At 41.2% G+C, this 24576-nt stretch overlaps 1 protein-coding gene across 12 annotated transcripts in view; it reads left to right on the forward strand.

Annotated features, from left to right (window-relative positions):
* EPS8 (EGFR pathway substrate 8, signaling adaptor) overlaps positions 1-24576 on the forward strand; it is a 219117-nt gene that overhangs the window by 109053 nt on the left and 85488 nt on the right. For 7 of the 12 annotated variants that reach the window (XM_073319138.2, XM_073319198.2, XM_073319194.2 and 4 more), the window contains exons 2-3: positions 22669-22759; positions 24082-24155. The exons of 1 other annotated variant lie outside the window; for it this stretch is intronic. In XM_073319138.2, coding sequence (XP_073175239.1) covers positions 22698-22759; positions 24082-24155 — 136 coding nt within the window. In that variant the 5' untranslated portion in view covers positions 22669-22697. Of the gene's footprint in view, positions 1-13232; positions 13430-18869; positions 18892-22668; positions 22760-24081; positions 24156-24576 lie in introns of those variants that run through there. 4 more of the 12 variants (XM_073319146.2, XM_078849700.1, XM_073319154.1 and 1 more) reach the window with 2 other exon arrangements.

Raw genomic sequence — 24576 nt, forward strand, 5'->3', positions numbered from 1 at the left:
TTCAGATGCACACCTGATGCTCCTGGAAGTTGGTTTGCAGAATCAGACTCCAAAGTTCTCACTTTCTAGAGTCCATTTTTATAGGAATTTATTCCTATGCCAGTCTATGGGAATTACTTCATCATGCTGTTGCTGAATCACTCAGCAGATGGCACATTTCTGACGGCTCCGTGCTGCCAGATGTTATCTTGTTCTTTGGTTCTCCCATTCTTCAAGCTGTTGGGTGGATTCCAGTCTGCCCTACTGGGGTCCTCTGGTTATTTCCACTTGACAACGCCTTCAGCCGATGGACACTGGATTCTTAGGCTGGCACCTCCCTGATTATTCAGTTATTATCCACACCAAGCATCCATCCACATACATCCTCTATCTCTATTTTAATCACAATTGTTAACAAAGCGAGATGAATACAACAAAAGGGTGGGGAGTCTCTGGGTGCTGTTTCTGTTGTTAGAGTATTGCTTTGAGTCTCTCTCTCTGTGAGTAGTTGTTACAAAAAATTGCTTTGAGAACAGACTGTCTTAGAATGTACTAAAACAATCAGCAGCTTGCAAGTTTCACACAGAGAGGGAGAGAAACAGTACCAAAAACCAAGAGACCTCTTAATTAGTAATACCCTGGAATTTAAACTATGGGGAATCAAAATCATTTGTGATTTTAATACAGAACTTCTTTAATATGATCCAACAATGGGAGAGCGCTCGGGGGTCGATTTATCATGTCTAGACTAGACGCGATAAATTGACACCCGCTGGATCAATCGCTGCCCACCGATCCGGTGGGTAGTGCAAACATACCTTTTGCATACCCTTTGTCATGATTCTGGCTAGCTTGATTTGAACTATGTTGTAAGCAAATGCCTCCCTGGAAATGCCATGAAGTGGATGGCGGCGGCTGTTGTTTTATTTGTATTGTGGTAACACTTAGGAAGACCAATCATGGAACAGGACCATGCTGCGCTACATACTGTATTATTGTTTTAATTAATGATTAAAAGATGGGTGTAAAATCAGTCATTCTTAGACTTTCTGATCACACCAAAACTAACTGAGATACAGGCAGAGTGGAACCAAGATGCAGCTTGTGCAAGTGTGGATGGACCAGGTGGTCACATGCAACAAAATGCAATATATATTTTTTAACTAATGTGGAATCATGCACCAGAGAAGAAAAAGAAGCATCATTACAAATTGAGGAACAGCTGTCTGAAAAGCAAAATATTAAAACCTTGAGAGAAGTAAACTAAACAAGAGACCTGCTGCTCACAAAGCAGTTGGGGCCCACAGGAAAAGCTGCCAGGATTCATCAAGATTGTAGGGAGTCTGAACACCTCTTGGAATTTCCACATTCCAAATGGAGATTTGTGCTGGGCATGCCTTGGGTTGTGCTAGGAACCTGAAAAAGCGCACAGCTTCTGGGGGAGGGGAGAGTTCTATCACTAAGCTCTGTGAAAACAATGCCAGAAAATGAAATCAATCATTCCAGTGTTGTGTTCTGTTAGTTGAGGGTTTTAAGGGCCAGTTTCTGAGAGCCTACCTTAAAGGAGCCTGATTTCTGGAGGTTGAGTGCTCAGCGCTTTCTCAAAATCAGGCCTGTTTAAGCTGTCTTAATGTGGGCACCCGAGAATTGATGGGACCCCAAATCATTAGTCACTTTTGAAAATCTTGGTCAAAGGTAAGTATTCCTCACTTTAGCCTTATCATGTCTTGTTTTTGGAGTGCATTTATGGGTCCCTGCAGTTTAGGAAGACTGGGGTGGGGAATAGCAGTGGTCAGTTGATTTAAAAAAAAAAAAAAAAGTGTTGTATGGATGCAAGGCATTTGAATTCAATAAACAAAAGTTAATGGGAAACACTCCCTTCCCCTGCTGTAAAAACCTCTTAGGACATGCAAAAATACTTAAGTACAACAAATCAGTGCAAGAATTGCAGCGTATGTGAGTAGAAACTGAGGTCATCTTGTCAAGTGTAGTTGCTGTCAACAACACATTTCTCCTGGCAACAGTGGAAGACACTTTCCCCTGCTTTGTTTGCACATTGATTATTTGCACCTGTAACTTTCAAGGAATGGAGTTCCAGCAGTGGAAGTTGTAGAGCAGACAAAGCTCATGCCCAGGAGAATAGTCCTGCACCAGAGGAGGGGATGAGCTAGGTGGCCAAAAATGGCTTCTCCACTTCTAATTTCTGTGATATTTGGCTTGTCTGAACTGATTCATTTTTTTCTTTCTGTGAGAGGAAGCAACCATGTGTATCTCTGCTCAGTCTCACCTGAGTCATTGGCAGCAGCTGCGATTATCTACTCTTTGAAGCACTGAATCATAACTCTGAATCAAACTAAAGCATGCAAATTTTGTAGACAAATAGTTTTACTGCCTTTGTTATTCCGGACTCCAACCATGTCTGGACTCTTTAATAAAGGAAATGATGGCGGTTTTCTTGGCCTGCTGGTCTAGATACTTATTGTGCCCAACCCCTCTGAGTAAGGAGTACTTGTGGCACTGTAGAGACTAACAAATTTATTTGAGCATACGGTGCCACAAGTCCTCCTTTTCTTTTTGCGAATACAGACTAACACGGCTGCTACTCTGAAACCTGAATAAGAAGGTAAATGACCCTGTTATTCATGGCTCCAAATGATTCAGTAAACTCTCCATTCATCCCTCATACTATAACCTCCTAATTAATTGATTCTGAGCTACTGGTTTCCTACAGAGTTCAGGAGATAATTGTCTCCATTTGTCACCACGTGTCTGAAGGACAGGGGCACATTTAAAATCTCGTTGCTGGGGTGAGGTAATTCTTCAGTGAGAACACTGTACAGTAAGTGCCTCTTGAACACCTTAGCACACTCTTGGTGCTGATTGGTTGTCCAGGGCTGGAACAGCTGCTACTTCAGGGAAAGCTGGTTGATTTGTGTGTGACTAACCACTGCTCTGATCTTATTGATCCTGCAGCCATTGCAGAGAAACTCAGCGCTGCTGGAGAGAATAAGTGTATGCAGGTGTCCTTTCAAGAAGATAGTTTCAGAGGCTAGGTGCCAAGCTATTACTGATTTTTTTTAATGGGTGTCAAGCATCAACTATCCTCTGTGCCTTTACATTTGTATAAAAATGAACAAGCAGAAAAAAACAAAACCTTCAGGTGGATAGAAGTAATTTGTTAGGCCTTAATTGTGAGATGAATGTAATATAGGGGCTTGTTTTCATTGCAGTGTTAAGTTTAGGTGGGGCTGGAGTGTTGCCCCTAACTTCACTGTCATGCGCATACACACACATCTGTCTAGCTCAGGGGTGGGCAAACTGCGGCGGCCTGCAGGATTGCCACCGCCGTGGGCTCTGCACCTCTCCTGGAAGCAGCTGGCACCACGTCTCTGCAGTCCCTGGGCCAATGGGAGCTTTGGGGGAAGTACCCTCAGGCGAGGGCAGCACGCGGAGCCCACTGACCTTGCCCTTGGGCTGCAGGGATGTGGTGCAGGCTGCTTCTGGGAGACGCTCAGGGCCAGGGCAGGCAGGGAGCCTGCCCTAGCCCCACAGTGCGCCGCTGCTACCCCAGAGCCGCTCCAGGTAAGTGGGGCCAGGCCGGAGCCCAGACGTCGAACCCCTCTTGCACCCCGCACCCCAACCCCCTGCCACACCCCTCCTGCACCCCAACCCTCTCCTGCACCGAGCCCCCTGCCACACCTCTCCTGCACTGAGTGCACTCTGCAACCCACCCCCCTGTCCTGAGCCCCCTTGTACACCCCGCACCCCTCCTGTGCCCCAACCCCTTGCCCTGAGCCCCTTCCTGCACACCACACCCCCTCCCACACTCCTCACTCCCTCCCGCACCCAAACCGCACATTCATGGCCCTGCATGCAATCCCCCTCCCCCCCCCCAGATGTGGCCCTCGGGCCCAAAAGTTTGCCCACCCCGCTCTCGCTTGATTATGATAGTGCTTTAAATTTACTTGAGCTAGCTGGACCATCGGAGGGTGTGGGTTGAAGCTTGAAGGCCCCTGACACTTGAACTAGTAATGCAGTGGGGATGCAGCTACCACTCACGTTAGCACAGCTGGTCAGCTGCTGATCAAATTCACACTGTGGCGCTGCTGTGTTGTTTCGCATTCTCCCTTGCGCTCATGGCTGAAGTGAAGACAAGCCCATAGATCCAAATAGAAGAACACGGTCCCTAGGTGAATAGTTTCTGAACTGTGGGATGCTAAAAGTTGGCTGAGAGACACCGACAGGTCTCAGTTGTTCCCTAGAGTTTCTGCTTTTATGAAGAAACAAAAAAGAAACCCAGTCTCTAGTGATTTTGATGGTGAAGAAAACCTTCAAAATGTGACTGAAATGTAGCCAATGCAGTGATGTCTACCTGAGTTGGCTGAAGTGTTTTATTCATTTCAGTGAGTGCTCATTCACATCCTAGTCATGATACTTTCAATATCAGCATGAACTATTTCACTGCTCACCAAAGCATGTAAGAAAGGAGTGGATAAGCTTCTTATAACTTTAACTTCACATATGGGAGAGGGCCTATCATCAATATGCATAACTAAAGAAAAGGCAGAGGGAAAAAAAATAAAGCAGGGAACCCCCCCCCCCACCAATATAAGGAAGGAGAAGAGGTTACATAAAGTTGAAAAAGCAAGAGGACAGGGTTTAGAAAAACACTGAGATAATGAAAGACAATATAAAGATAGCGAAAAAAATTGCAGTTACTCTGACTTGTGCAGCAGGCTCCTTGGAGGGTGGGGAATTAGGGTTGACATCTGATTAGTTTGGACTGTTTAGCTGGGAAAACATTTGAGAGGGCTCACTTGGGACCTCCTCCTTTAAACCTATTGTTGTGCTGATAGGGATGATAAGTTTATGAAAGGAGCAAGGGGCTGGAATTTTGCTGGATACGTAAGCACAACTGGTCCCTGTGAAGATGGATTGAGGAACAGGATATTTTTATAACCCCATTTTTAACACTGATTGGGTGAAACTTATGTTTTTATTTTTAGATAAGTGATATTTCCTGAACAGCTAAGTGTCTGCACCGCAGCATCTGTTCAATGTTTCTGCAGCTATTTGTTTTGCTAAATGCACACATGGACCTGCTGCACACTAGTTTTTGGAAATGTTGGGCTATTCAGAGAAGATGATTCCATAGAGGGTAACAAATGTATTTTAGGTCTCCAGTTTAGCTAGATTTAAAACGTTACCTAGAGAAGAATGTCCTCTAAATTCCCTTTTAATCCAGTGCTGCTTTATCAAGTTATAACTAAGGTGTCTGTATGGACCTAACCAAAACTGATTTAATCTTTTCTGCATCCACCCTTTTCCAAAACATCTTACCTAAAAGGAACATGCCAAGTAGGGTGACCAGATAGTAAGTGTGAAAAATCGGGATGGGGTTGGGGGGGGGGTAATTGGCACCTATATAAGAAAAAGCCCCAAGTATTGGGACTGTCCCTATAAAATTGGGACATCTGGTCACCCTAATGCCAAGCACTGAGTGTGGAAGGATGGTTAAGTTACTGAACTGCAACTTAAGAGATGTGGATTCAGCTCCTAACTGCCACAGACTGCCTTTGTGACCTTGAGCAAGTCAGTTAATTTCTGTGTGCCTCACTACCCATCTGTAAAATGGGGATACTGCTTCCATTCTCTTGTTCTTTGTCTGTCTTCTCTATTTCGGCCCCAGTTCAAGAAAGCGCATTCTTAAAGTGCTTTTGTGAGTTGCGGTCTTGGACTGTAAGCAGTTTGGGATAGCGACTATCTCTTACTATGTGTATGTACTGTGCCTAGCACAATGGGGCCTCAACTTGTGGTTGGGGCTACTGTAATGTCAACAATAATAATAATAATAACACTGCTGTTACTCTGAAACCTAACAATAATAATATAGGCAGTTAGGACCAAAATTGAGATTTTTGAAAATATAAAGTTTTCATAAAGCCTAATGTTCAGCAATGTTTCCGTTATATCTTTAAAATAGGAATTAGAACTTTTTAAAAATAATTTAAAAAAAAACATTCCTGTGCACTGCTTATGAGGCTACGATTGGTACATATTGTTAGTGCCTGGGAATACGCAAATGAAAGTGACTATAAGCAAAAGTGAAACTAGCCCATCATGTCCAGGCTGCGTGAAAATAAACAATAATGAGGTGGAAGCCAAAAGTAGGCAGTATAAATGGTGAAAAGCGAATATAATTTTAAGAAATGCTTTTGTTTCAAAAATTGTTAGTACCACAGATAAAGAATTTTGTGTTTTTAACCTGTGAGTTTATTAACATAGCTTTTATGTTTACTTTTTTGTGTGTATCTATCAGAGATGCCAGCATGGGTTTGGGGTCAAAGTTTTAGTCACCTGCCTGTCCAATGACATCAAGTTCAGTATAGCCAATCCCAAGTACTCAAAAATCATGAGTCAGGTCCCAAAAATCCAAATTCTCTTAAAATTATTATATTTAAAAATAAATGTTGTGCTCTTTTTATTGGCCTCCTGGTTTCTGAGTCTCCAGGGTACAGCTGGGTCACAATTTTTCTCTGAAACCATGAGGGTTGGAGCTTGCTTTATTTTAAAAAAATGAAATGTAATTACATCAGGCGCTTGGGCTATTAGAAAAAATGTGGAATATTGCAAAATTCATAAGATCATGAGTTGGCAACACTGCAAATGGCTCATAAAAGTGCAAAATATAGTTTGTTCTTAACTTTTAATAAGCTAGTAAAAATGGACCATTTAAAAACCCAACTTTCAGTCCTTGCTGCTGCCTCTTACTATGTACATGGCTCTGCAGTCTATACAAAGACTTTCTAAATGAAAACAGCCCATCCTAGGAGGAGGAGATGAAGCAAGGATAAAAAGATTAGCAGAAAAAATAGTGCTCATGTTTTTTCAGGATTTCATAACTATTTAAATACTTATTTGAAATGCTGCTGGGTGAATGCTGGCATTAATCCAATGTTCTTTTATTGGCATACGTGAACAAATTATCAAGGGCTCAGTTTTTTTTTTTAACGCTATAAAAACATGACCTTTGAATGGCAATTGTGTGTGGGGCAAATATTTCTTTATTTGAAACAGTGTATGAGTTTAATTTTTATCTAATGTGCCTGGTTGGGAAAGGAAAACTCTCCTCCTTGGACTTCACCCTGAAATTCTAGACAATTAAGGGTTAAGTGTTATAGAGGTGGTGACCACCCATAAATATATTTTCAGGATCTTTAAAACTCATACCTGTCGGTGTCTACAGTTGGGTATCCAAAAATGAAAAGCACACAAAATTCGGTGTGCCACAGGACTCTTTGCCGCTTTTGCAGATCCAGACTAACACGGCTACCCCTCTGATACTTGGGTTTGAATAGAGACTGGGAGTGGCTGGGTCTTTACACATATTGAATCTATTTCCCTGTGTTAAGTATCCTCACACTTTCTTGTCAACTGTTTAAATGGGCCATCTTGATTATCACTACAAAAGTTTTTTTTTTCTCCTGCTGATAATAGCTCATCTTAATTAATTAGCCTCTTACAGTTTGTATGCAACTTCCACCTTCTCTGTATGTGTGTATATATATGTGTGTGTATCTTCTTACTATATGTTCCATTCTATGCATCTGATGAAGTGGGCTGTAGCCCACGAAAGCTTATGCTCTGATACATTTGTTAGTCTCTCAGGTGCCACAAGTCCTCCTGTTCTTTTTAAATACAGCCAACCTTGACCAGTTGGAGGATTCTTCTCTTAGAGAAGACAACTGAAAGCTCTGCATGGATGTAGGGAGTCCACACAAATCTGAGTGCCGGATCAGGGTCTAAATCAGATATGCAGTTCATGCAATGAAAAATACTATATGTATTCTACAAAGCTTCCCCACCAATAACTAAGTTTCAAACTAGAATTTATATTTTTCCTCACTATATTATTAATGAGGAAAAACTCTGAATACGTTTAAAGGATCAAATCATATTTCCTTTACTATTGCCTTCAGTGAGAGATTTATGGGAGTACAGGTGAGCAGGATTTAGTATGTAAGGTTGCTGTTTTAAAATAACAAGTGTAAAGAGATATACAAGGATTTGAAGCCATGAAACCCATCTAAACCATTTATGTAACTCCTTACTGTTCGATCTCCCTGATCATGTATCTCTGTTTGTAGCCATCAGTAATACATCATTCCAATATTGCAACTATGATGTTAGTGTCCCAATTTTTTTCATATCCTTGTCCTTTTGATTATAATCAGTGTATATAAGCAGTGTAATCATAGGCTCACTGAAGGTTAATCGGTATATTCATGTTTAATTTTTAAGGTAATACTTATTGAATTGCAGTTGTCTAGTACTAATATGGCTGCATATTAATCTTTAGCATGTGTACACTATACTTGCAAAAAAGTCAATGGTCACTGAAAATCTTGACCAAAGTCCAGTTCTTGATTCAATGTAGGTACTACTTGAGTTCCCTGATTTCCAAACATGCTGAGCATTTAGTAGCTTGTGCCCAAGGTCTGTCCTTTTACTACATATTATCATATGTCTGCCTTTTAACTTCAGGAGTGGTGAAGGTGTCCCTGAAGTTTTTGCTGTTTCCAAATGAAACTACTCAGAATTCAAACAAGCAGGTAAAAGCCACGTGATCGAGAAAGAACTGGGTCTCAATTGTGATGATTTCATTATACCGTTTAAGTCAACATGCCACATTGTTCATTGCATATTGCTATAGTGCACCACCCTGATTGGGAGGCAGGAAAGACTTTTAAATTACCAGTGTCCTGGTGGTTTTGTGTGTGTGTGTGTGTGTGTGTTAGTTCTCGGGAATGTTGCTACATGCTGAATTTATGGGCCCTATGCTATCACTCTGTTGATTACGTGAAGCTATGTCAGGAATAGTCTGGGGTTCCTTTACTAAGAATTTGCTTTAGCAAACTATTTATGTTATTGAATACAGCAAGTCAGCATGAGCAATAACTATCAAAGTACAGAGACTTTCTGGGAGTGAGTGAGCAGCTGGAAGCAACTGAGTGCTGAGGCCGTGTCTACACTACCAACCTCTGATGGTGTAGCTATGTCAGTCAGAGGTAGGAAGAGGTGTAATTTCTGACCAACACAGCTGTGCTGGCAGAAGCCTCTAGTGTAGAGACAATTATACCAGTAAAACTGAACTTTTGCCAGTATGCACTAGAGCTTTAGAGTTACAAACATCAGAGTTATGAACTGACCAGTCAACCACACAACTGATTTGGAACTGGAAGTACACACGCAGGCAGTAGCAGCAGGGAGAGAGAGAGGCAAATATTATACTGTGTTAAACATAAACTACTACAAAAATAAAGGGAAAGCAGCATTTTTCTTCTGCGTAGTAGTTTCAAAGCTGCATTAAGTCAATGTTCAGTTGTCAGTTTTTGAAAGAACCACCATAACTTTTTGTTCAGAGTTGCAAACATTTCAGAAAAACAACAAGTAGTCGGGTGGCACCTTAAAGACTAACAGATTTATTGGGGCATAAGCTTTTGTGGGTAAAACTCATTTCTTCAGATGCATGGAGTGAAAATTACAGATGCCGGCATTATTATACTGACACATGAAGAGAAGGGAGTTACCTCACAAGTGGAGAACAAGTGCTGACAGGGCCAATACAATCAGGGTGGATGTAGTTCACTCCCAATAATTGAGGAGGAGGTGTCAATTCCAGGAGAGGCAAAGTTGCTTTGTAGTGAGCCAGCCACTCCCAGTCCCCCCTATTCAAGCCCAAATTAATGGTGTTAAATTTGCAAATGAATTTTAGTTCTGCAGTTTCTCTTTGAAGTCTGTTTCTGAAGTTTTTTTGTTCAAGTATAGCCACTTTTAAGTCTGTTATAGAATGTCCAGGAAGATTGAAGTGTTCTCGTACCAGCTTTTGTACGTTACCATTCCTGATGTCTGATTTGTGTCCATTTATCCTTTTATGTAGAGACTGTCTGGTTTTGCCAATGTACATGGCAAAGGGTCATTGCTGGCACATGATGACATATATAACATTAGTAGATGTGCAGGTGAATGAGTCCCTGATGGTGTGGCTGATGTGGTTGGGTCCTCTGATGGTATCACTAGAGTAGATATGGGGACAGGGTAGGCAATGAGGTTTGATACAGGCAATGTTCCCTCTAATTTTTGACAGGCCGTGAGCACAAAAAATTTCTTCTGTGCAAATTGTTGTGCTTCTGTGCAAATTTTTGTGCGCATGGTGTTTCGCTGTGTGTGCGAGGTTTAGGATCTGTGTGTGTGCGCCCACGCGCTCACCTTAGAAGGAACAGTGGTTACAGGGATTGGTGCCTGGGTTAATGTTTCTGTGGTGTGGTGTGTAGTTGCTGGTGAGTATTTGCTTCAGGTTGGGGGGCTGTCTGTAAGTGAGGACTGGCCTGCCTCCCAAAGTCAGACCTTCAGAAACAGATTTCAAAGAGAAAATTTTTTGCAAGAAAATGCAGGTTTGTTGAAATTGGAACTATTCCACAAAAATTGGATTTTGATTAAATGTTTTATTTTTGATGATATTTGAAATGAAATGAGAAGTTTCCTGTTGATTCAAATTGAGACTTTCACTTCATTTTGCATTGCAAACGCCAAAACAAAATAGAAAAATTAATTTTGAATTTCCTCATGAGAAGAAAAAATCATTCTTTTAAAAGTTTTAATACAGAAAAGCTTCTTTTGGTTTGTAAATCACCTTAACAGTTGAAGTCACAAGGACTTTTTCCGATTGTCTAACAATATTTTATGTTTAATACTTTATTTGCATGTCACTTGGTCCAGGTGAAACCGAGGATAAGCAGCATTTTCTAATCAGTCAGGTTTAATATTAAACAAGGGTACTGGTACCTCATCTCCATTTATTTGTTTGCATTCTTTGCCAACGAATAAATAAATGGAGATGAGCTACCATAACCTTGTTTAATATTTTTTCAATATAACCTTTAAAGTAGAAAGATTTTATGGCTGATGTGAAATGTCATTCTGAACTTGCCTTCTCAGGTCAGCCTTGCTGGGAGGTGCCTTTGTAACCTTTTGGTTTTGTTTCCTCCTAGTTACACAGGGCATTTCCTGTTGAATCAAGCTTCAGATAAACATGTCTTTGTAGCTTATGGGGAAATGAAATTATACGTCTTGTATCAAAATTCTGAGCATTAGCTCCTTTATTGCAGGTGAAGATTGGGACTCTCCTGTCTCGCATGGTTTGGTGTTTGTGCTTAGTGCCAGTACAGGGGATCTGGGTTCCATTCCCAATTCTCATATATGACCTGGTTCCTAGGGGGATGGAGGGAAGAATGTATAGAGAACGTGCCCCCAGCGTTTAGTGGCTAGTGGTCTGCACTGCCATGTTTGAGATCAGATGCAATCCCTACTATTGGTTTCGAAATTGGTTGTCATAGGTAACTAGCATGCTATATTAGTGGATTCAGCCAGGTGGGTAAAAATCAATGCTTTTAAACAGAATCACATTTTTTTAAGTCAAAGTTTCCTGCTTCCTGATTTTAAATCATGATTTCAATTGCTTTGATTTAAATTAGTTCACCCTAGATTCAGCTCTGTATCTTGACTGAATAGTGTTGCCAAGTCATGCTACAATGGTTGACTTTGCAAGTCAAGTCTGGGTATACAGTTAAAACAGTTTGGTCCTGTCAATTCTACAAAAAACCAAACCAGATTAAACTGTGATAGGAAACTGCTTCTATCCAGAAACAGGACAATGAGATTCCCTTCTGCAGTAGTTGTTATAGTGTCGGTGGAGTAATGATAGCAAGTCAATTTAGAGTATAGAAGAGATTATTTTGCTTTTAGTTTAAAGAATGAAAGTGCTGTTTTGTTTAAAAAGGAATCCTTTTGCAGCATCTGAAATGTCTCATTTTAAGGAAGCTTATTACATTAAAAAGTCTGTTTTATAACCAGAAAATGTAAATATATGAAGCTTAAAAATGCTAAGATACTGCAAAATTGGGAATCTCATCTTAAATGGCTGGTTGTGATGAAGCTAAGTGGAGGGGCTAAAGGAAATGGTCTCAAAGAAAGGAAGAAAAGCTGGCTGCCTGATTAGCAAACTTCCTCTAATTTGAGTTTTGGTTTTTAACTTTTGGACAGGGGAAGGCAAATTATGGCCCGGGGCCTGCATCCGTCCCTTCAGACGTTTAAATCTGGTCCTCAAGCTCCCGCCAGGGAGCAGAGTCCAGGGCTTGTCCCACTCCAGCTGGGTAGCAGGGTCAGGGGCTTGCCCTGCTCTGCGTGACTCCTTGAAGCAGCGGCATATCCCCTCTTCAGCTCCTACACATAGGGGCAGCCACGGGGCTCTGCACGCTATCCTGCCACAAGCGCTGCCTCTGCAGCTCCCATTGGACAGGAACCATGGCCACTGGGAGCTTCAGGGGTGGTGTCTGTGGACAGGGCAGCGTGTAGAGCCGCCTGGCTGTGCCTCTGCCTAGGAGCCAGAGAGGGGACATGCTGCTGCTTCCAGGAGCTGTGGTAAGCGCCACTTGGATTCCTGCCCCCTGAACCCTTCAGTCCCAACCCGGAGCACCCTCCCGCACCCCCAACCTCTCATCCTCCGCCCCACCTCAGAGCCTGCACCACAACCCCCTGAATCCCTTCCCACACCCTGAACTCCTAATTTCTGGCCCCACTCTGGAGCCCACACTCCAACCCCCAATTTTGTGAGCATTCATGGCCTGCCATACAATTTTCATACCCAGATGTGGCTCTCGGGCCAAAAAGTTTCCCCATCCCTGGTGCAGACAATGCATTTGTTGTGTTGACCCTGAAAGTCCTCCAGCAGCTATCCCTTAACACCCCTATACTTGTGATAGTCACCGCTCCAGTCATCATTTTGAATTTCACTGCCCAGGGGTCAGAGAAACCACCTCTTCCCCACCCTTGAAAACTCCAGTGTGTTTTTGAAATGACTTCTCCTGTTTGCAAACTTTGGTGAGCGCTCCTGTTAGCTCACCTTTGTTTTGTGCATCCGACTGTGCTAGCTGCATGCACACACAGAACTACTAGATGTGCTCCCGCCTGGAGCAGACAAGAAGTTGTGGATCTCCTGGGCCTCTGGAAAGAGGAGGCTGTGCAAGCAGAGTTGCAGAACGGCCATGGAAATATTGACATCTATATGCAGATTGTGCAGGGGATGCTGCAACAGGGATGAACAGCAGTGCTGCATGAAAGCAAGGGAGAGTGCCAAAAGGTGCTGCCCTGCAGCTCTGCCACGTTTACAGTAAGCTGCATGCTATATTTGGCAGTGACCCCAGCAGCACCCTGTGGATGACTTTGGGCATTCTGGAGGAGCCCGAAGCAGAGACCCCTGCTGTGAAAAGGAGGAAGGAGACTCAAACCGTGCCTCAAGCCAGGAACTGTTGGAAACTCTGCGAGAGAGACTAGCCAGTCTCACCAGGCAAGTGCAGATGAGCCTGCTGATGAGAAGGGGAAGGGAGCCTGAGTAAGTGTATACATACATTATTCCTTAATTTCATTTATAATATTTTCCTTTCCCCTCAAACCTCATCTCTCTCCCTTTCTCAACCTTAACCCCCTCTTCCCCATTGAAAAGTGGCACCCATCCCTTCCGTAAGTTTAGAGAACAAAGATGTTGACTTTTGATAATGTCAGAAAATAAAAGGTTTAGGGGATACATTCAAAAAGAGTTGTATGGCAGTCTGATTACACAATCCACATCAGATCAATGCCCTGTGCTTGGATAGAGGTAGAACAAACAGAGGTAGAGTTGCTTTTTATATCTTTGCCTTGTTTACTTTGTTTATCTGCACAGGGATGGTCCCTTTTATTCTCCTGGGAGATTTCAATCAAACTTTTATCTATGCCAGTAGGAGACTTCCCCAGGCCATGCTGTGCTGAGTATGGCTGGCACCATTTCTGTAAGCAGACCAGCAGCATGTGGGCCCAGGTGGCTTCGGGGTGCCAGTGGCAGCTGGATTCTCTGTGCCTTTGTCATCCTTAGGAGTGAGATGCCAGCCAAAATCACCACTCCTTGTGAAAACAGTACCAATATTTACTGTGCTTTCCCAATGCCCATACCACAGTATGGGTGACCAGCATTGCTACAGAACATCCATCTCCACACTAGGATCTATTTGCCAAGGTAGAAGCTGCAGAACAGTGCTGCAATGAGATACTTCAATGGGAATTATGGGAATAGTGTAAGGGAGTTTTGAGGCTTATCTTTCCCTTTCTGTTGTGACTGTAGATCTAATGGTGTTTCTGTCTGTGTTTTAACAGCTTCTGGTATGGTGCCCTTGAGGGGTGCACTGTCCTTTTGTGCTGAATGCCTGACTCGGGTCAGGAGGAAAAAAAAACAGGGAGGATACATTCTGTAAGATCCTGTAGTCCTCTCCAGTCTTGAACCATGAACGCAAGTTTTGGACGGGCCATGTGAATGTGATCATGGAGAAGGACAAAGAATAGAGTGTCATTGCTGCAGGAGAGTAAAAAGGACCGAGATACATGTTGGGGAATGCACCGGGACATGATTGGTTTGCTCAGGCAACAAACTCAGATGCTGCAGAGCATTATTGGCCTACATGCCTAAAGGCTCTGGACTCATCAGCCTTTCGTCCTTGGCGAAGTCCATCCTCGCTGCTCCCTATACCCCCCAACATACCATGTGGCAAAAAGGTTTACATCCTTACCTTTACCGCTCCATGCTGGGGAACAATAAGTAGAACAACCGCTCCACGTACACCAACCATAGGTCAGCGAATATGTATCCACTACCTACTACAGTTTAGATACATGGACATAAATGTTCACTGTTTACTTCCATTTTCACTTGGGATTTTAAAGCCTAGTTCACTCAGTTACAGTGTGGGTAAAAGGTTTTTTTTTTTTTTTTAATTTGTATGTGTGTGTTCACTTCAGTTTTGTTGCCTGTTTCTTTTGCACACAATAAAGTCGTGTTGTTGGAAACTCAGAGTATCTTTATTATTTTACACCAAGCATGATGGAATTCAAAGTTGGAGGCAAAGATCCACCTATATTTAACCTAAGTACGCACAGCAGTCACAATTTCATAAAAGCATCAGGGAATGCCACTGTGACTGACTGTTAACATGGTCTCCAGGGTTAGCTCTTCAAATAGCCCTTGTTCTTGGGCTGTTCAAGTTCAGCAGATGGCCAGGCAAACTTGCCCCTCTACCTTGGTGGCAATTTTCTCCCCTTTGCCTGTCAGATATTATGAGGTACACAACATTCAACTATAACCATGCAGATGTTTTTTTTCTCTCTGAGATTCAATCTAGTGAGCAGTGTCAGTGTCCCTTTGTTCTACAAAAGCACATTAAACAGTCATTCTGCATCTGCTGAGCCGGTCGTTGAATCTTTCCTTGGTGCTGTTGAGTTGGCCAGTGGTTGGTGTCATGAACCAGGGGAGCAAGAGATAGGCTGTGTCCCCCAGGATCACTCTTTGCTTCCAATATGCGCAATAGTAACCCACCAGTCAGGAAAAAATGTCCCTGCTTGCAGCTTTTCGAAAAGTCCAGTGTACTTAAAAATGTGTGTGTCATGTACCTTCCCTGACCAGCTAACATCAATATTAGTGAAAATGAGCCACTAGCACTTGCCTACCCGTGGAAAAGTATACCTTTCTGTTGATGTACTCCAGTGGCTAGGTCTGCTGGTGCCAGAACAGGGATATACATGTTGTCGATCACCCCACTGCAGTTTGGGAACCCTGTTGCTGCATGTCCATCCACTGTTTCCTGTATGTCACAGTACTGTGTAGCAGGAGACTCTTCCTGGCCTTACACACTTGGGTAGCAATGGCTTCCAGTGTGGATTTCATAACTCCAAACTGATTTTCCACTGACCTATAGCAATTCAGTGATCCTAGAAATCCGTTTGCCCTGGAAAAATGCAGAATTTTTGTTTTTACAGAGACGATTTAGTGTTTACATTTTGTGGGAAAATAACATCTATTAACTATTAACTGAATGTTACTGAAAATACCAGTGTCACTTATTCAATGTGCACAACCTCCCCCTCTTGTGCTTGATTTTTGAATGCGCTTTTAATTTACATAGCTAAACATACTCAACTAAAATGCATGAAAACATGTAACCTCTATATGCTGGAAGCATCTCAAATTTCACTTCAGCATCCAGATGTGAGTAATTAAAGTTATGAAAAGATGCCAAAAAAGTTAAAAATTACCCCTAAAGACCGTGTCACTGAGTTTGGCAAGGACAAATTTCATATTGATGATGATGTGCTGTTTTGTACTGTATGCAGCAAGGCTGTAGATTGCATTTGAAGGCAGACAATTGTAGAACACATGGAAAGTGCTAAACAAACTGAACGAAAAGAAACAAAAAAAGGGGGGGGGGAAGGGTTGGAACAGCAGGGCCACTAACAATGAAGAAACAATGCACTGTGACTAGATCATTCCAGTGTTTTACAACTACCTAAGAACAGCATGAATACAGACATAGAAGTATATGTAACCAATACAAATTGCAATTGTATTATAATGATTGATGGCACTGGTAGGCTTTGAACTTTCTTAAAAATTGGAAATATATCAATAAAATGTGTTCAACTGATATATGTGCGTGCGCACACACTGTGGTTAGGGAAACCGAAGTTCGGTGTTTCACTTTAATCATGGAAAAACGTATTTTTATGGTGGTTTTTTTCAGAGAATTTTGATTTTTTTTATTGCAGAAAACTAGGATCCCTGCTCATCACAATCCAAGTTATAGTAGTATTGATTCAAGCTCAGCAAATACAAGAGAATCATGTGCACTTTATTAGCAATGCTCATGAGAATTGTCCTGAGCTCTGCATGACCCAAGCTTCTGTCAGAGAGAGAGGAGAGACCGAAAAGTGCCATGCAGGACTCTGGGAGGGTTTTTTTTTGTTTTTTGTTTTTTTTTAAAGGCTCAAAAATTGTGGGCTGTGCAAAAGTATAATGGGATGGAGAACGTGGCATGGGGGGAACCTGACCATGGTGAGTATAGGCAGTGCTAACACAAGTTCCCAAGTATGTGTGGGCTGGAACAATGTACAAACAGCAGCAGCTGTATACCAGCTTAACCTGCATTGTCTGAACTATGTAGTGTAGATGTGGCCTGACAAAAAATGAAAGGGAGTAAGTATTATTATTTCCAGTCGTTAGATGATTATCTGAGGTACAGAGCTTAGGTGGCTTGCCCAAGGTCACCAAAGGAAGTGTTTGGCAAGGCTGGGGGTTGAACCCAGATCTCCTGAATCTGAGGCCTGTTCTATGTAGGTTGGTCTAGCTGTGTCAGTCGGGTGTGAAAAACTCAGACTCCTGAGAGATGTAGTTACGCCAACCTAAGCCCCAGTATAGACACCGCTAGGTCGATGGAAGAAGTGTTCCCCCCCAAGAGCTACTGACTCTTGAGAGAGTGGAATAGCTACAGTGACAGAAAAACCACTTCTGTTATTACAGGAAGCATCTCCACTACGGTGCTACAGCTCCTTAGCTGTGCCACTGCAGAATATGTACTGTAGACAAGCCCCCAGTCCAGGGTCAGAACCACAACACCAGCTTTCCTCTCTAAGGGCTTGTCTACACGGCCACTTACAGCACTGAAACTTTCTTCGCTCAGGGATGTGAAAAAATGCACCCCTGAGCTATGCGAGTTTAAGTGCTGTAAAGTGTAGATAGTGCTGGGAGCTACTCCCCTTGTGGAGGTGGGTTTAGCCCAGTGCTGGAGCCGCAACTACACAGCCATGTTAAAGCGATTAGCGTATGCCCTTAGTCTGTTAGGCCCCAATCAGGCTTTCTTACAATAGATGTTCAGAGATCACTCCATTTTAGAGCATCAAGACAACAGTTTTGGACCTTGGCTTGTCACGTGACTGGTGATTTTTTTTAGGCAGCTTTGTTTAACATTCTGTTAATCGGGGCAGTTTCCGTAGACACACCCCACACATGCTCCCGGCTAAAGGTTTTAATGCTTTTTAGCCTTGTGTTGTGGATGTGACCAAAGCACGATAGAAATGTTTTAGCCTGAAGTACTTTTAAACCACGCTTAAAAACACTTCACCTAGGGGAGTTTTATTGTGAGAGTAGGTGTCACTGTTGGCCTTATCTATGCTGGATACAGTGATTAGCCTCCAGCACTCCCAAGTTCAGCTTTTCTGCAACTACTTTAAAAGCCGTGCTTTATCCCATTTATGCCATGCTGCAAACCAGACTGAATCACTTTGTGCTTGCGGTGCTAGTGTAAGTGAGAAGTGCTGATGAACTAGCTTGCACAAATGAATCAGTCCTGCCATTGTCCTACATTTCTGCGTGCACTGTTTTTACTCTGCTGCTGTATGTGTGAACCTCAGAACAGCCAATGGCTTGGTGGTTCCAGCACTCAGTTGAGTGGGGGAGAAATCCAGGTTCAAGTCCCTGCTCTGAACCAGGCACAGCAAGGACTTGCATCTGGGGGTGTCTCATATCTTAGGTAAATGCCCTGGGAATAATTCCTGACCAGCTCTACTGCCTTGTATAACTTGCCAGTGTAGATGATCCCACAGTGAATGGAGTTCTCTTCTGCAGTGATGGCTTCACTCAGCTTGTTTACTCATCCCCTTTTTGCCTGTGGCTCACTGTCTCCATTCCTCCATCGGGTATTTACCACCAGTATATTTATTTCTGTGTACGTGCTCTGTCTGGCATCGCTCCCTGCTGGAGCTGCCTCACTGCTCATTACAGACACCCTGAAGCCAGTTTGAAAACTGTTCTGCATTTTTTAATAAAAGCCTTAGAACGCTTGGCTCTATTAATAAACTACCAAAACCTGACCTTTTTCAAAATCTGCATTCCAGCCAGACTAAGAGCAAAATTGTATCTCTGACATCAACAGATGACAGCTGAAAGATTTGCCTTGCTAATCTTCATATACTGAAGAGAAAACTGTAATAGATCGGGTTAGTTTTGAATATATATATATATACTTTTTTACATAAAATAATGTGGTGACTCCGAGTCTAGTTCTCAGAACACAGCTGTCCCTGTTATAAAATGACTGTCACGTTCAGCACTTACTGGCACTCTGTGGCAGTGTCTGCAGAGAGACCAGGATTTAATGGACATTGACTGACCCTCATCCGCTTTCCTATAAAGTGGTTCTTCTAGATGGGGGTAGGAACATGTTGGTGTGACTGGGTGGGAATCTGCCACTGCTGCTCATTTGAAAAAGGGGAACTTTTAACACCTTCCACAAGCATTTCAATGAAAGAAAATTCTCGGAAATACAAATCTCTTAACAATCAGCCTTGTTCAGTCTGTTTGCAACTTTATTATTTAAAAAAATAAATCCAGATTGGAACTTCCAGACAGAAAAATGCTCTTTTTGCACACCTATCCCCTAGCTCCAGGGCCAGAGAGGCTGATAACCCCTTACTCGCCAGCTCCCATAGTTGGGAGATAGAGGAGGAGAGGGGTGCTGAGCAGCCAGCTCTCTCTCAGCCTTTCCACCAATCAGGCTCTTAGCAGTTGGCAGAAAATGAAATTGACAAGAGCCTTCTGGGTGGACAGCCAGGAAGCCAAAAAATTCCTTTTTGGTTCTTCTGTAATGGAATGTTTCTGGAAATCCGTTTTAAATTTGTTTAAAGTTTTAAGAAGTTTAAACAGTAGGCAAGTTAGAAAAGTGTTTAGCCAAAATGTTTATTTTCACCTGTACTAACTTGAAAATCTGCTTTCTTTTTGTTGTAAATGTATTAAAACAATTACTCGTGGTCCAGATTTGACTTCATTTGCCATCCGTGATGCTAACTTTACAGATTCATTATAGTGGTCCTTATATATGATTGGGAAGGGATAGCTCAGTGGTTTGAGCATTGGCCTGCTAAACCCAGTGTTGTGAGTTCAATCCTTGAGGGGGCCATTTGGGATCTGGGGCGAAAATTGGGGATTGGTCCTGCTTTGAGCAGAGGGTTGGACTAGATGACCTCCTGAGGTCCCTTCCAACCCTGGTATTCTATGATTTCTCCCCCTCATTTTAGTAAGTATTCATCAGAACTCTCTCTGAAAAATCTGAAGATCAATATAGTTGCTGAATTAGTAAAAAATAAGCCATTTCTCATTAAATGCAATCCTCAAAATACCAGAGGACTGGAATGTTATACAGATTACTTTTTAAGTGAACTTAAAGATCCCAAAAATGAGCAATTGGCCTTATTTTAGATTGGGTTTGGAGGGGAACCTTTAAAACCTTCATTGTAAATAGAACACTTAAACACACAGAGGAAAGGGCCAAATCAATGGCTAAGAGATGGGAAGCAATGTGAAAGAATAAATGGCCAATTCCCAATGTGGAAAGAGGTTAATAGTAGCATGACCTAGGGATCTGTACTAGATGTAGTAGTGCTCAGTCTATTTATTGATCTGGGGAAAAAAGAGTAAATAGCATAGTAGTAAATTTTTGCTGAGAGCACACAGTGTTTTAACTTACTCTAGTAGAGAGATGATTTTGAGACCCTTTTAGGGTTTAATTACTAATTAATTATATAACACTCCAATATAGCAACTAAAATTAATTAAAGACAAATTCAAGGTGCACTCTAGAAAGAACAGTTTAAAACAGTGAAACACACTGTTGGAGTCTGAATTGTACATTTTCAGGAAAAAGGTCTAGATGTGAACATCTCAGTGAGGAACACTGCTCAAGTTTTAAGAGATTAAACAACTGTTTAAATTCTATGACAAAATACAGAAAAAATAAGAGAGAGAGTGTTTCATTCCTTTATTTGATTACATGTAATAGTCTGTTCTAATGTTCAATACTGTGTTTAGCTTTGATAGCCTCATTTCAAACGGGACCTAGCAGAGACAGCAAATTATCTGAGAATGATGACGAAAGTTGCTACAGTTACAGTGGGATTCCATATAGGGAGAGATTAAAAAGAGTAAGGACCAGTTGGTGCAATCCACTGAATGAAATAAAATTTCACAGGTGTAACTGAGATAGGAATTTGATCCAATTTGGTCTAAATTAAATTTGGTTTGAATGGAAAGAAAAGTAATAGGAAAATTTTATGCAGATACAAACTAATGAGTCGTATAGGTCAGTCAATTGCTTCCTTTACCTCATAAAACAAGAAGGAGAAGCTCATTTAAAAAAAAAAAGGGCAGCAAACCTAAAATGGATAGAAGCAAGTTCTTTTTACACACTCTATAACTAATCTATGGAACTCAATGCTTCAGCATATTAAGGAAAACTTCATATGAAGTTTCAATAAAAGATTAGACATTTATCTGAACTAAATACAGGAGCAGTTACACTAACTATGTAAAAAATAAGGATTAGCAATCCTTAGTGTTTAAAGGTCCAACCTGAATGCAAACTGTGCTTGGAAGTAATTTTCCATATGGTATAGTAAAACAAATTATGCTTACTGCAGAAATGGGGTTTTGCCTTCTTCTAAAACATTAACTTTCAGATACAAGATACTGATATAGATGGAGCCATATGTTCCGTATTGGTATGGCAATTCCCATATTCCTAAGTAACAGTCTGTTCCCTTTTAGTAGCATTTGCATAATCAGTACTTGTTTTGGCTATTTCCCACAGATCAAGGGGTCTGTTTTTCCCACCTATCCATCGATACATTGAACGTTTTCAAATTAATATAAATCCTCCATGTGCAAATGGTAGAATATCCTTCCTAATACTTTGGATGATGATTTCTCTGTGTTTATAGGATCATGAAATCAGTGTTATTTCAGTCTCAATTTTGACTTGAAAGGATACATTTAATGCCTTGTCTACACTGCCACTTTACGGCGCTGCAACTGTCTCGCTGGGGGTGTGAAAATACACCATTCCTGAGCGCTGCAGGTTTCAGCACTGTAAAGCACCATTGTAGACCGTGCACCAGCGGTGGGAACCACGCTCCCAGCGTTGGGAACTACTCCTCTCGTGGGGTGGGTTTTTTACAGCTTTGGAAGAGCTCTCTTCCAGTTCTGGTGCTGCAACTACACAGCCACGCAGCAGCGCTTTAATGTTGCTAGTGAAGACATATACAAATTAAAGGCATTTACAGCCTTCCAGCCAGTGTAGGCCTACTGCTTTAGAGTGGTTATCTCAGGCACAAACCACTATGTTTTACCTAACTCCCTTTAAATTTAAACTTTCAGAATGTTCCCACCAATGGATTTTAAACCCCACTGTTTTTAAACAGGTCTCCTTAGATGATGATATTGGTTAATTATAAGTAGAAGTGATGTAGCTATTTAGTTGATACATTTTATAAATTGAACAATATAGCTATTAACTTAAACAAAAACAACAACAAAAAAACCCATTTCAAATTGGTGTTTTTTGGTTTGAAATGAAGCATATTGAATAAGCCAGTTAGCCTTTTAGAAAAAGTGGTAGAATTTTTCTTAAGTTTAAATATCACTGTTTTTGTCGACTACTTTCCTTTATTTGAGAAGTTTTTATAAAAGAATATTAAATCAAAATAAATGCTATTAATTTACCTACACTATTGTATGTTTGGACAGTACCTAGCACAAAGGGGTCCTGGTCTGTGACTGGCAGCCCGAGGTGCTGTACCACTGCAAATAATAATCGAACTTATGGTTCCCTTTCCTCCCTAATTTGAGATGTACCGTATTTTTCCAAGTGTTTTTTACAGCTATAACAAACCTATATATTGTACAATACATTCATTTCATATGTTGTTTTTTTCTCCTCCTAGATTTTTTCCCTGAGTGAGTAAAGACCAGAATGAATGGACAAATTTCAAATACCCCTCCTAGTGTATATGGAAGTTACTCTTCTCAAATAAAGTAAGTCTCTTCCCTCACTCTCTCTGTTACCTGCCCCCTGTACACCCAAAAAAAGTTTTGTTTTTTCCATTTGTATTTAAGTTTCAGATGTTGAGAGTAGTAATAATCAAAATCTTGAAAAGTTTTTTTTTAATTCGTCTCCTGAAAAAATATGCAGAGTTTCCGTAAGAAACGTTTCAGTTTCTGTACTACATAACCAAAGTGACACATGACATCAATATATGTCATTTTTTTAATTAATATTGGTGATTATAATTTTAAATCTCTATTGTTGAATAATCTCTTCAGGCAGTCTGCAACACGGAGATATGTCATAGTATCAATAAGATATTTATTTCCTTAAAGCTGTCATACTAGTTTGTCTGGAAAGTGAAATGGTTGGGTCGACGCTGAACCCACGTGTTAGTTAATCTCATTTTTCAAAGCCTAAACTGATCTTTACATGGGTCAGAAAATATTTTTTTCCTATGTACATTACTGTACAATTCATGTTCTATGTTATTGGTTGAGGGTTGTTGGCTGCCAGCTGCCTTTTTCTGAGACATAGGATATTGCAGAGTATCAGACTTGATATACCACTAACATAGTCTTATCTAACCTAGGACAAGACAGGCTATGTTTCTATGGGGATGGAATTTACATTATCGATACTTCCAATGTTGTTCCTTATTTAAGTTGAGGCCACATATAATTCGTTCTTGTTTTTACACAGTGAGGACATTGCTTGCCCTTTCCTTCTAGCTTTGGGCAGTCAGATACTCTTTCTTCTGTCTCTTTTATAAGTCAGAAGTAGTAGTGAGTTAAGCATAAAAGAGAAGGTAAAATCCCACCAAAATAAAAAAAAATTCTGGTATTTATCATGTTTTTTCTGAAAGATGTGCTCGAGTGCAAACAGAAATTGTTTTGGGGAAGTTCTGTGACCTGTGTAACTCAGGAAGACAGGCTAGCTAATCACATTTCTGGCTAATTTCTGGCCTTCAAATCTATGAAATTATGAATCTATTTTATTATTATTTGTGTTGTGGTAGTACCTAGCAGCCCCAGTCACGGACCAGGACCCCGTTGTGCTAGGCACTGTACCAACACAGAACAAAAAGATGATCCCTGCCCCAAAGAGCTTACAATCTAAGTAAATCATGCATAGTTATGTATGTACATGAGGTGGGGTGTTCATTCTCATTGTCCTTGCAGGAAGTACTGTTGTATACATATGTGTTACAATGTAGTCGATGTATTTGAAAATTTTTACAAAGCTCAGATATTTTCAGCAAAAGATACCAAATAAATCTATAAATAGATTAACCACACACCTTTTCTTCTAGTGGATATGGTTCACCAACGTTTGCTCAGCCGGAGAGGGAACAAAGTTCGAAAGCAAGTGCAAAGGCTATTTATGGTAAGCCTTGCTTAATAGATTCTGGATTTGTCATTTAAACAGTGACTTTTTAAGTGTTGCAAAAATATATATAAATATATTTAATATTTATTTGAAATTGCTTTGTATCTGAGTTAAAGCTAACTGAGCTAAAGAATAAGTTTTGTTCTTAATATAAAGTTGGCTTCTAACTGCTTACCTTTAACCATTCTTACAGTATTTATTGCAATAATGAATTGAAGAATAGTATTGTGGCCAAGGCACATGAGAGATAATCAGGAGATCTGGAGCCTATTCCCAGCTGTGCTACACACTTTGGGTGGCAACTTAACCTTTCCGTTTCTCAGTTTCCACATTTGCAAAAAGGAAAGAATATGTATGTGCTTTTCAGAGATGGTGTTAGGAATAATTAGTTACTGCTTGGAAAGTTCTTTCTGTTCTT

This window comes from Lepidochelys kempii, chromosome 1 (assembly GCF_965140285.1).
Source record: "Lepidochelys kempii isolate rLepKem1 chromosome 1, rLepKem1.hap1, whole genome shotgun sequence".
In the NCBI taxonomy this organism is placed as follows: Eukaryota; Metazoa; Chordata; order Testudines; family Cheloniidae; genus Lepidochelys; species Lepidochelys kempii.